At 52.5% G+C, this 10,554-nt stretch overlaps 2 protein-coding genes and 1 long non-coding RNA gene across 5 annotated transcripts in view; 2 read left to right on the top strand and 1 right to left on the bottom strand.

Moving 5' to 3' along the window:
- The window catches only part of EIF3I (eukaryotic translation initiation factor 3, subunit I), a 6,687-nt gene extending 4,393 nt beyond the window's left edge, over positions 1-2,294 (top strand). The window contains exons 7-11 of the mRNA XM_008578225.1: positions 475-585; positions 702-791; positions 1,109-1,182; positions 1,896-1,988; positions 2,115-2,294. Coding sequence (XP_008576447.1) covers positions 475-585; positions 702-791; positions 1,109-1,182; positions 1,896-1,988; positions 2,115-2,196 — 450 coding nt within the window. The 3' untranslated portion in view covers positions 2,197-2,294. The remainder of the gene's footprint in view (positions 1-474; positions 586-701; positions 792-1,108; positions 1,183-1,895; positions 1,989-2,114) is intronic.
- Positions 2,295-2,346: 52 nt separating this feature from the next.
- LOC103594932 (myotubularin-related protein 9) lies at positions 2,347-8,379 on the bottom strand. 3 transcript variants are annotated; one of them, XM_008578222.1, is made up of 10 exons: positions 8,170-8,377; positions 7,883-7,991; positions 7,566-7,691; positions 7,277-7,450; positions 6,580-6,806; positions 4,855-5,016; positions 4,535-4,676; positions 4,232-4,452; positions 2,736-2,887; positions 2,347-2,658 (listed from the first exon to the last, which is right to left on the bottom strand). In XM_008578222.1, the coding sequence occupies exons 1-10, from the start codon at positions 8,352-8,354 to the stop codon at positions 2,540-2,542; spliced, it is 1,617 nt and encodes a 538-aa protein (XP_008576444.1). In that variant the 5' UTR covers positions 8,355-8,377; the 3' UTR covers positions 2,347-2,539. The 3 variants fall into 3 exon arrangements, with proteins under 3 accessions (XP_008576444.1, XP_008576445.1, XP_008576446.1); XM_008578223.1 differs by having other exon boundaries at positions 7,566-7,634; XM_008578224.1 differs by lacking the exons at positions 2,347-2,658; positions 4,232-4,452 and having other exon boundaries at positions 2,787-2,887; positions 8,170-8,379.
- LOC103594931 lies at positions 4,294-6,002 on the top strand. Its single transcript, XR_550893.1, has 2 exons — positions 4,294-4,378; positions 5,784-6,002. It is a non-coding gene; the product is annotated as an uncharacterized LOC103594931 (long non-coding RNA).
- Positions 8,380-10,554: the final 2,175 nt, after the last annotated feature.

Here is a 10,554-nt window from a genome sequence, read left to right as displayed (position 1 = left end):
CCTCAGTGTCGCCCCCGTACCGGACCGGGACTGGCAACGGGATCGCAACCCTCGGTGTTGCCCCCGCGCCTCGCCCAGCCAGTGATCGGGAACTGGTCTGTATGTGGGATCCGAACCCTCGGCGGGAGCGCCGCCGCACTTCCTAAGCAGCGCACTAGCGCAGTGCGCCACCGGGCCGGCCCGCAGTAGGGAATCTTTAAAGGGTTATTGATGATCAGATTTTTCTCCTTAGAAGGTTTTTGCAGGCTACAGTTCCAGTGCAAGATGGACCTGAACTAGCCAATAGGCCTGGGGATGTGGAGTACTAGACAGGTCAAGAGATACTTAGGGGTGACTGATTAGATAGAGGGGGTGAGGAAAGGGTAATGTCGAAGTTCCCTCAGATTTCTGGGTAACATTGCCTGGGCTTCTGGGGAACAGTGGGGCTAGTAGGGTTTGGGGCTAGTCAGAGTGTCACTCTTCCTCCTTCCTTAGTCTGGAGAGGTGTTGGTGAATGTTAAGGAGCATTCCCGGCAGATCAATGACATCCAGTTATCCAGGGACATGACCATGTTTGTTACCGCATCCAAGGACAACACTGCTAAGGTGAGCCTGGGCGAGGGGTCTGGCAGGGCAGCTCCCACTCCTGCTCCACACTCTTAACCTGCCTGACTTCTCCTAAAAAGGCTTTTTTCACAGATCTCCCTGCCTTTTCTCTCCAGCTCTTTGATTCCACAACCCTCGAACATCAGAAGACTTTCCGGACAGAACGTCCCGTCAATTCAGCTGCCCTCTCTCCCAACTATGACCACGTAAGGGAAACCTACCCAGGCTTCCTGCTAAAGCCTCAGAAAGCTTCCAGGACCTGATGTTTGTCTAGCAGTTAGGCTACAAATGTTGGAGGGAAGTAGTGTCAGGCAGAAGAGATACCCAGAGCAGTGACAAGGCTGAACAATTGGGTAGCCCCAGGGAACCAGGCAGGAGGTGGCTGGAATGTTTGTCCATCCTCTGCTCTGGTATCCTTCCATTGTGACGTTGGAGATGGTAGAAACTTATAGGACAGGGGAAAAAACAGAAAATGGACTTGGCTGCCCTTCTGGACCCATCTAGACTTTCTTTTTCCCTTCAGGTGGTGCTGGGTGGTGGTCAGGAAGCCATGGATGTAACCACAACCTCCACCAGGATTGGCAAGTTTGAGGCCAGGTAAAAGGGAAGGGAGCACTTCCAAACTGAAACCCCATGGAGTGAGTCTTTCATAATGAACACAAACCATATTGGCTGCTAGGAAGTGCAACCAAATTTGCAGCCCTCCTGTGACAAGTACAGAATATAGCAGTTAAGAGCACCAACTCTGAGGCCTTGGACTTGTCATTGTATTTCTCTGAGCAAAAGTTTCCTCAACTGTATGATGGGACAATGAAAATATACTTACCTCATGAAACTTGCAGATTAAATGAATGAGTTAATATTTGTTAAGCTCTCAGAGCACTGCCCAGGACATAGTAAGCATTCAGTAAGTGTTAGCTATGTATTCAGACCGACACTTGGGTCCCTTCTTCCCCTAACTTCATCTTATTTTGCTCACATTCATTTCCCCTTTATTTTTTGTTATATAGTTTGCATTTGGGGAGTGCTACCTCCAAAGTGGTGGTTTTTTTTGTTTGTTTTGTTTTGTTTTTAAATCCTGTATAAAGATGACCGGTAAGGGGATCTCAACCCTTGGCTTGGTGTTGTCAGCACCACGCTCAGCCAATGAGCCAACCGGCCATCCCTATATAGGATCCGAACCCGTGGCCTTGGTGTTATCAGCACCACACTCTCCCGAGTGAGCCACGGGCCGGCCCCCTCTGAAGTGTTTTGGAAGGAGATGGAGAGTGAATTAATTGTGTCCCTTCTCTCCACCCTCTCTCCTCCAGGTTCTTTCATTTGGCCTTTGAAGAAGAGTTTGGACGAGTCAAGGGTCACTTTGGACCTATCAACAGTGTTGCCTTCCATCCTGATGGCAAGAGGTAGGGCCCCAATGAAGGGAGTTGAGCTAAGCCTGGGCTGGGTCTCTACACCTTTTTCATGCCTTGCCCCACAGGCCTGCCTCTCCTTGAGCAGGTGTCTGACTGTCCCTGGCTATCTTTTTCCAGCTACAGTAGCGGTGGCGAAGATGGTTATGTCCGCATTCACTACTTTGACCCACAGTACTTTGAATTTGAGTTTGAAGCTTGAGAAGCTAGATCTCCATCCAGGCCAGGAGTGCTGCTCACAGAAAGTTTGGGACTCTGAGAAACAAATTAGTTTGGTAATAAATGTTCTCTGGCCAGATATTTTGTGGAGTCTGTTTCATTATTTTCCCTTCTCACTGACAACCCAGAAAGCTGAGGTCAATCATGGACACCTTTATTATTTAGCTCTCCCTATACTTTGGACACTTCAAACTTAGAATTTCAGTATTATGGGCTAGCCAGGGCTGCAGACACCCTCATCCAAGGTCCAAAGGTCCTGAAGGGCCAGGAGAGATTTCAGGAAAATCTCAGCCACTGTCCAAGGAGCCAGTGCTTAGGATTGTTGCTTAGGCTGAAACTGTTGGCTGAGAGCCTTCTGTTTTCTGACTTTCTGTCACTATTTGCCACACCTTCTCCCATGCTTCCTCTGCAGGCTCAGGTGGGCGGGTCCAGCGCAGAAACAGGCCTAAAAGAGAAGGAAGACAGATGAGGAAGCTGAGCAGAGGGGATAACTCCTCGGGAGAGGGGAGGGTGGGGAGTCACCTTGCCACAGCCGCAGGCTCTGGGGCTCCACAGAGGGCCAGATGGCCAAGGGATTGAGGACATAGAGTGGGTTCCAGAGTTTTCGTTGCTCTTTTGGCTGGTTGAGCCCAGACCACAGGGAGTGCGTTCGAGTCCTCACTTCACACAGGCATCTGTGGAGAGTGAGGAGTGAGTTTCCAATCCCAGCTAGGTCCTTTGGGACTCCGGGTGGGCGCCATGGTTAGCAGGGCAATAGCCACTCTGAGGCAGTGACAACCTCTCCTGTTTCCTGCAAATGTTATTGCCAGTAAGATCTTGTACCAGACACTAGAGTAAAAGAGGAACATGACAAAATGCTACTTTTTTATTTTGTCTTTTAATAAAGATGACCGGTAAGGGGATCTCAACCCTTGGCTTGGTGTTGTCAGCACCACGCTCTCCCAAGTGAGCTAATCAGCCATCCCTATATAGGATCCGAACCTGTGGCCTTGGTGTTATCTGCACCACACTCTCCCAAGTGAGCCACGGGCCAGCCCCTAACAAAATGCTACTTCTTAAGGAGTTCCTTTTAGAAGGGGAAACCAATTTAGCTTTGCCTAAGTGTCAGAGAAAGTTAATTAAGAATGCGATATTTGAGCTGGGTCTATCAGTAGACGTTCACTGGGTGTGCAAAGACATGGAAACACTCGGGGGAACTGCATGAGCAAAAGCAGGAAAGTGGGAAGGAGCTCAGTGTGTATGTTGATAGGTCTGGAGGTCTGGACCAATGAGTTTTTTTAAAAAAATAGCTGATGAAAATGGAGACTGGGAGAGCAGTGAGGAAGCTGCTGAGTGGTCCAGATGGAAAGAAACTCTGGATGAGAGCAGTAGGAGAGGACCAAGCTAAGAAATTTTTAGGAGAAAAGCTAAAGATGAAGGATGGGAGAGAGGCAGGTAAACGAAGATGACAACCAAATAAGAAAAGCAATTACCACTTTTTGTGTGCCTATCATGTGCCAGGCACTGTGCTAAACACTTCCCATGCTTTAACTCAGTTAATCCTCACTACCCTACTAGAGATTATGACTACTATTATCTTCTCCATGCTACTGATGAGGAAACTGACTCAGAGAGGCTTGCTTACTGAGCAGGTGAGTGGAGCTGCAATTTGAAAATAATTGACTCTGCTTTCAACCTCCATTCTACTGCTTCATGAGAATCAACCAAGCAAAGTGGTAGAGAGCCCCAGAAATAATTTATTTTTGCAGCAATTTTCCCCTTCAGCCCTTGTTTTCAAGGTAGGGGTGCACTTGCTCTTGGCTATGGACAGAGTGGGTAGGCCTGAAGGATTGGCCTTGGACCCATCTATCTCTGGGTTTGCAGAAGTTAGGGGGAAGTATGAGATTTCAAGGTAGAGGAGGGGAGGATACTCAGTTTTCCTAAAAGAGAAACTCATTTGGAAGGGAAAGATGGCATCTAATGAAGTAAGGTGCTGATGCAACAGGTATCTGACCCATATTAACACTCCCTTAGCTCACCTCTCCTTTTCGCTGTTGCAGAGGAAGGTGCCAAAAGGGGAGGCATAGGCGTGCTCAAACAGCGCCAACAACAGCCCTTCCCCAAACTCCAGTGACAGCGGGAACTGGCGGCCCAGCTGCCACACGCAGTCCAGGAAGAGGAGAAAGGTGGGTGCCTCGTGCTTGGGGCGGGCGTGGGAGAAGGCTGAGTGGGCACAGCGCAGCTGGAAGGGGTGGCCGGCCTGGGGAGGGGGCAGAGTGATGGGCACAAAGAAGCAGGGTTTCTGGATGGAGGGGTAGATCTGGGGCTGGGTGGCTCCTTACCTGAATCCACTCCCGCTCCACCAGTTCCTGGAATCCAGTCATGGTCCGGCTCAAGGGGTCCAGGATAAGTTGGGCCAGTGAAGTCACCAGCAGGGTGCTGTCCATGCCTTCAGCCCCATGCACCAGGATGCAGGCCCCTTCCCTGTGGGCCCAGGGCTCATCAACAGTGGCCAAGTCCTTCCCTGGCCAGGGTGGTCATGCCAAAAATAGAATGGACCCACTTCTAAGCTGTATTTGTTTACTGAGTCATGGTTTTGTGCCCAGGGATTAAGATCCCTACCCATCCCATCCCATTCTCTCTCACAGGGTAGGGGCCTTACCTCTCCATGCCCTGGGCTGCCAGGCAGGCAGTGCTGAGTGCCTCCTTCACATGTGCCAGCCAACGGCAGCCCTGTAGCCGACTAAGCCAGCGGTCCATGCTCTGTTCCTTGTCCCCACATGCCTCCACCAGACACACAAAGCTCTCCTGTAGGGGCCGCCCCCTGGGCAAGTGGGAGTCTGGTCATCTTTCTCCCAGCCCAGGCTCTTGGGGAGCACAGGCTGGGAGTAACTGCTCCAGATCAATGAAGGAGAGATAGAACCCTCTGAGGAGCCCATCTGATAAGAGGGCCACAGGACCTGTTAGGGAGCCTACTCTCATGGAGCATAGAACCCACTGAAGAGCTCTTAATCTGATGGAAATGATTTAGTACCCTTGAGAATTACCCAGTCTGATGGGGGAGACCCAAGACCCTTTGGGGAGACCGAGTCTTTTGAGGGGGGAGCACATGGCCTTCTGGAGAAACACAGAATGCCCTGGGAAACCCCCAATTTGATGGAAGTGTCACAATATTCCTTGAAGTACACTAATTTGGTGTGGGCAACAAAGTACTCCCTGGGGAGCCCCAGTCTGACAAAAGAAACACAATACTCTTGGGATTCTGCATCTGATCCTACTTCCCAGAAACTGCTCTGCTCAAGGTCACCAGTAACCTGCCAAAAAATCTAATGGGAGAATTTTCAGTCCTGTTTAAAGCCTTCAATGGGTCCCCAGTGCCTTTAGGATAAGCTCATAACTATGGCACCGAAGACCTTTGCCTTGGCTTTGTCTATCTGTACTCCCACTTCATACTCCACTCCCACCATACTGAAGTAGATGCTGTCTCCCAAACAGGACAAATGACCAGGCTCTCTGTACCTGTACACCTGCAGTTCCCACCACCTGGAGTGTCCTTCTCCCTCTTCTGGCTAACTCCTCCTCCTCTTTCAGGTCTCAGCTAAAGCATCCAAATCTAAGCTAAAGGTTTCAGAGAAACCTTTGGATTACCTGAAGTCACCTTACTAAGAGGGGTGCCTCCTTTGTGCTGCTGCTTACCTCACTGAATTCTAATTGCCCATTCACTACTGCTCTCTATCTCGGCTGGCCACCATGGCAGCCCCTATGCTCAATGCACGGTGAATAAATGAATAAACAGAGTTTTGTATTTTTTGTTTGTTTGTTTGTTTGTTTTAAAAAGATGACCGGTAAGGGGATCTCAACCCTTGGCTTGGTGTTGTCAGCACCACGCTCAGCCAGTGAGCAAACCGGCCATCCCTATATAGGATCCGAACCCGTGGCCTTGGTGTTATCAGCACCACACTCTCCCGAGTGAGCCACGGGCCGGCCTAGAGAGTTTTGTATTTTGGATAGGGAACAAGTCTAAGCACAAAACCTCCTTCCGGACCTCTTCTTGGCACTATCATCACCTGCAGACAGAGGGAACAGATGCATCTGTGCAGAAACAGCCCTCACAGAGGTGTGTGCATGTGTAGGAAGGTTGTTCCAGGAAGGCAAATTGCAGTTTAATGTAAAGAGGTGCTTTTTCTTTCTAGGCAGAGTTGGGGTGCCCAGAGAGTAATGAGCTCTCTCAGTGGAGGTGTGCAAGTGGGGATGCCCACCTGGCAGGATGGCCACCAGGAAAGACCTAACAGTGGTCAAGTTTCCTGGAAGACATCCCCACCCCTACCCCCACACATCCAAAGAGTCCTGCACAAGGGAGCCTGGGAGAAGACTGGAGGCCCCTTACCTCTCCAGGGGTCGGTGCAGCCGTTTCCAGCCGGGGTAGACGGCCTTGGCCTCAGTGCCACCGCCAGTCATGCGGGCCTGTTTAGCAGCGTGGGACGAGCGCGTGTCCACTATGATGCCCCGGGCCCCAGGGCGAGCCCCTGCCAGGACAGCTCGGAGCAGCTCCTCGTCCTCAACGCAGCGCCGCTTCTGGGGACCGCTCAGGGGCTGGCTGGCGCGTAGCAGAACCTGTGTACAGGGACTCAGATCCAGAAGCTGTACCCACCCAGCCTCAGGGATTCTCTAAGCCGCATCTGCACACAGGAGCCGGGCTAGAGCTGGCAGAGGCTGGCTGGAGCGCAGGGGCCTTAGGGGCGGAATACGCCAGGTTTCGCACCTGGTCTGGGTGGCTTGTGGCCAGAGCGGGGGAAGGACCCTATCAGTAGACCGTGAGCAGATCCTGGGTTGACAAAGAAGAGACTAAGGCTCAAGGGGCCCAGAACAGCCGAGGGCGGGGCCAGAGAAAGGTGAGACCCCCGAAACGAGGGAGAGGGGCGGAGCCAGAGCCGGTGCAGGCGGGATTAAGGGGAGGGGGCGGGGCCAGAATAGAACAGGAGCCGGGTCAGCAGTCAGGCTGCGAATTGGCCAGGCCAGGGCAGAAAAGGGCCAAGAAGGACGCCAGCCGGGCCAGGGGCGGAGTCGGGAGGGTCGAGGCTCACTGTTCCGCTCGGAGCGTGGTGATAGCTGAGCACTGGGAAGCGGCCTCCCTGGCGGAAGCGGGCGCTGCGCGACAGGGCATCGTCGTCCACCGCGCGAGGCACGATCACCGCGCGGGGGTAACTGGGGCACAAGCTGAAGTCCTCGTTCACCTCGCTCAGCCGCCACGCGTTGGTCTGCGGCACAGGGAGGGGCGAAGGCCATGTCTAGGACAGCCAGCGAGTGCCCTGTCCCCGCGCCCCTTCCAGGCCCGGCTCTTCCACATCCCCAGCCCCTCACGACCGCGCCCACCTCGCGAGCTACTCGCTTGTAGTAGCGTTCGGGCGGGTGGAAGTGCCAGGCGTCCCCCAGTCTCAGGCCCTTGGGACGGTAGAAGAACGGAAAGGATGTGATGACCGATTCCAGGGAGGACAGCGCCTGGGGAAGGAAGTCAGGGGCTGTGGAGAGGTCGGAATCGTCTCACCCGCGCCATCTTCAGCCCCTCCGCCCCGCAGTTCCAGCCTCTCCACGTTCCCCAGACCACCCTGCACCCCCTGCCATTTCGCTGAGCCCCGGGACAGCACTGGATGCGGAGTCGCTTAAGGGCTTCGGGTGCACCAACGGCATACCTCGACGGAGCGGGCGATGTCCAGCGTCGCCTCCGCGCCCTCTATGTCCAACTGCAGCACCCGCAGATCCTTACAGCGCAGCGTGATGGTGCCCGAGTCACCCGCGACCCTGGGGATGGACGGGCCCAGGCTCAGTGTTGCCCGCTTCCCACCCGGAGAGGGCAAATGAGTTTCATAGCATTGGACATCAGGCAGAAGGGCTCCAGCTCCAACTGCGCTTGCCCTTCCCCCTCTCCCCGCCGAGCCGCGCGCTCCCCAACTCCGGGGACGCCCCCGCCACGTCTCACCGCTTCTCGATGGAGTCGACACTACGCAACAGCAGCAGCCACAGGTCCGGAGTTGACTGGGGCCCTGGAGACAGCAGCAGGTGGTGGCCGGTGACGCACAGCGTACCGCGCAGCGGAGCCGCCTCCGGGCCCCGCCGGAGCTCTGCTTGGGCCCGGTCCGTACGGATCAGCTCCGAGAACTCCATTCCGCCAGTGGGAGCCCTGGGGCCCAGCAGAAGGACGGACTCCAGGAGCGTCGGGCGGGACGGGCGCTGGCTCCGAAAGGGACAGGAACTGGCTGGGCAGCTGGCGAAGCCGGCAGGAGAGCTGTTAAGGAGGCCCCTCAGAAGAAGGGATCGCAGTTTCACAGGAATGTTCCCCTTCTATTGCCATTATCTCTCAGCGAGGACCCCGAGCAGAGACTGTTTGTAAGGAAACCTCAATTTCACCATCTGTGAAATGGGGAGAATAATCTTGCATAACCGTCTTAACCCCACGCCTGGGTCTCAGGAGGCACTCGATATTTTTGGTTTTTAAGTCCTGGGGTGCTAGCACTACCACTGACTTAAAAAAAGAAAGAAAAATAATCATTTCTTCTCCTGTACCCTAATGAAAGCACTGGAAAATGTGGGTGTTAAACTGGGAACTGCCTACTTCCTCCTGTACGTGTGAGGCTTGGGTGGGGGAAGTCCCTTGGTCCACCTTAAATGCAGGCAGCTGTGTAGCTGGCGCCCCTCCCCCTCCACAGCTGGAAGTCCCAGCCTGAGGGCGCCCTCTGGGCCGCCCACTTCTCTCTGACTCCTGCCCTCAGGAACCCCATCCCCTATCACTCCATCCTTTCACCAAGTATGTATTGCCTGTAGAGTGACCTGGGCCCTGTGTTTGGTGTTGGGACCCAGGGATGATTGAGGAAGGTTCTGTTCACAGTGTTTTCAGTTTGGCAAGAGACATACTCAAGCTGGTAAAATTACAGTAGAAGCTAAACTGATTTACTGGAGCACTCATCCATCCATCCATCACCTAATTATTTTTTAATTTCTTTTATTTTTATTTATTTATTTGTTTATTTATTTTAAAGATGACCGGCAAGGGGATCTTAACCCTTGACTTGGTGCTGTCAGCACCACCGGCCACCCCCATGTAGGGATCTGAACCCGTGGCTTTGGTGTTATCAGCACCGCACTTGCCCAAGTGAGCCAGGGGCCAGCCCTATTTCTTCAACACTAATGCCTATAGTGTGCTGGTTGCTGATTACTGAGAAGAATAAGACCAACTCATGCCTTCAAAGGGCCTTCTGGTCTACTAGGTTCCAGACTTGTGTATGTGTGTGTTAAATATGTATACTCACACACACACACAGGTATATATGTGCACACGTGAGTACACAAAACCCTTCTTTCAAATGAAAAGAAGGAAATCATCCCCTGAGATTACTTGAGTGAGGGGAAACAAAAAAACACCGAAATCATAGATGGACACCCCAGAATATAGACGTAAAATTGGAACTGCTCTGTGAAAGAAATCAGACATGAAAGAGTGCAAATTGTAAAAACCCAGACCAGCAGCAGCAGGTGGGATGGGAATCTAGGAGAAATACAAATTATTAGGACCCATCTCATACATACTGAATCAGAAACTCCAGGTGTGGGGCCCAGCAATCTGTTTTAGCAAGCTTTCCAGGTGATTCTGATGCGTGCTAAAGTTTGAGAACCACTGGAAAGAATACAAACAGGCAAAATTAATCTGTGCTGTCAGAAATGAGGGTAGTGTTACCCTTAGGAGAGTAATGACAGGGCAGGAGCACAGGGGAGGCTTCCTGGGTGCTGCTAATACTCTGTTGCTTGATGTTACATAGGTGTGTTCAGTTTGGGAGAATTCACAGAGCCATGTATTTATGATATGTGCATTTTTCTGTGTGTATGTTATATTTCAATACAAAGTTTAAAAAAGGAAACTGCTCTGGTTGAAGCTCTGGGAGAGGTAGGGTGAGGGAGGCCTAGAAGCCCATCCACAGTTCCGCCCGTCCCTGCAGGCAGGCAGCCCTTGAGGGATTTCCAAGGGAACCTAAGGCTCCTTAGAGTACAGCTTGAAAGTTTTGATATGTCCCAACAGAGGTTCACAGAGGGTCATTGACTTGCCCAAGGTCGCACAGAGCCAGTCCTAGAACCCAGGTTTGACTCCCAGGCCAAGGCTCTGGATGCCATTCCTTTGCAGAAGGGCTAGTGTCATGAGTGAGGACGGGGCAAATAGCTTCCTCCCCCCTCTCAACTTCCTTAACTTGGGTCTTGGGAGGAGGGCCAAGACCTGGTGTGGATGATGCTTTTCTCATCCTGCAGCAACTTCCTTTCTGGAAACTGGGTGTCTCCTTCTGGATAAAAACAATAAAATTCACTCAAGGGGTCAGAG

This window comes from Galeopterus variegatus, unplaced genomic scaffold (genome assembly GCF_000696425.1).
Source record: "Galeopterus variegatus unplaced genomic scaffold, G_variegatus-3.0.2 Scaffold1648, whole genome shotgun sequence".
Classification (NCBI taxonomy): Eukaryota; Metazoa; Chordata; class Mammalia; order Dermoptera; family Cynocephalidae; genus Galeopterus; species Galeopterus variegatus.
The sequence above is the reverse complement of the archived record's forward strand: the minus strand, read 5'-3'. Positions and strand labels throughout refer to the sequence as shown.

What these genes read in the sequence shown, in the direction of transcription:
- LOC103594932 (XM_008578222.1), bottom strand. Translation starts at nt 8,354, where the DNA reads ATGGAGTTCTCGGAGCTGATCCGTACGGACCGGGCCCAAGCAGAGCTC. An exon ending in TGGAGCGGGAGTGGATTCAG is followed by an intron (nt 4,453 to 4,534) that starts GTAAGGAGCCAC and finishes CCCCCTCCCCAG; the next exon opens with GCCGGCCACCCCTTCCAGCT. An exon ending in TGCAACAGCGAAAAGGAGAG is followed by an intron (nt 2,888 to 4,231) that starts GTGAGCTAAGGG and finishes CACTCTCCACAG; the next exon opens with ATGCCTGTGTGAAGTGAGGA.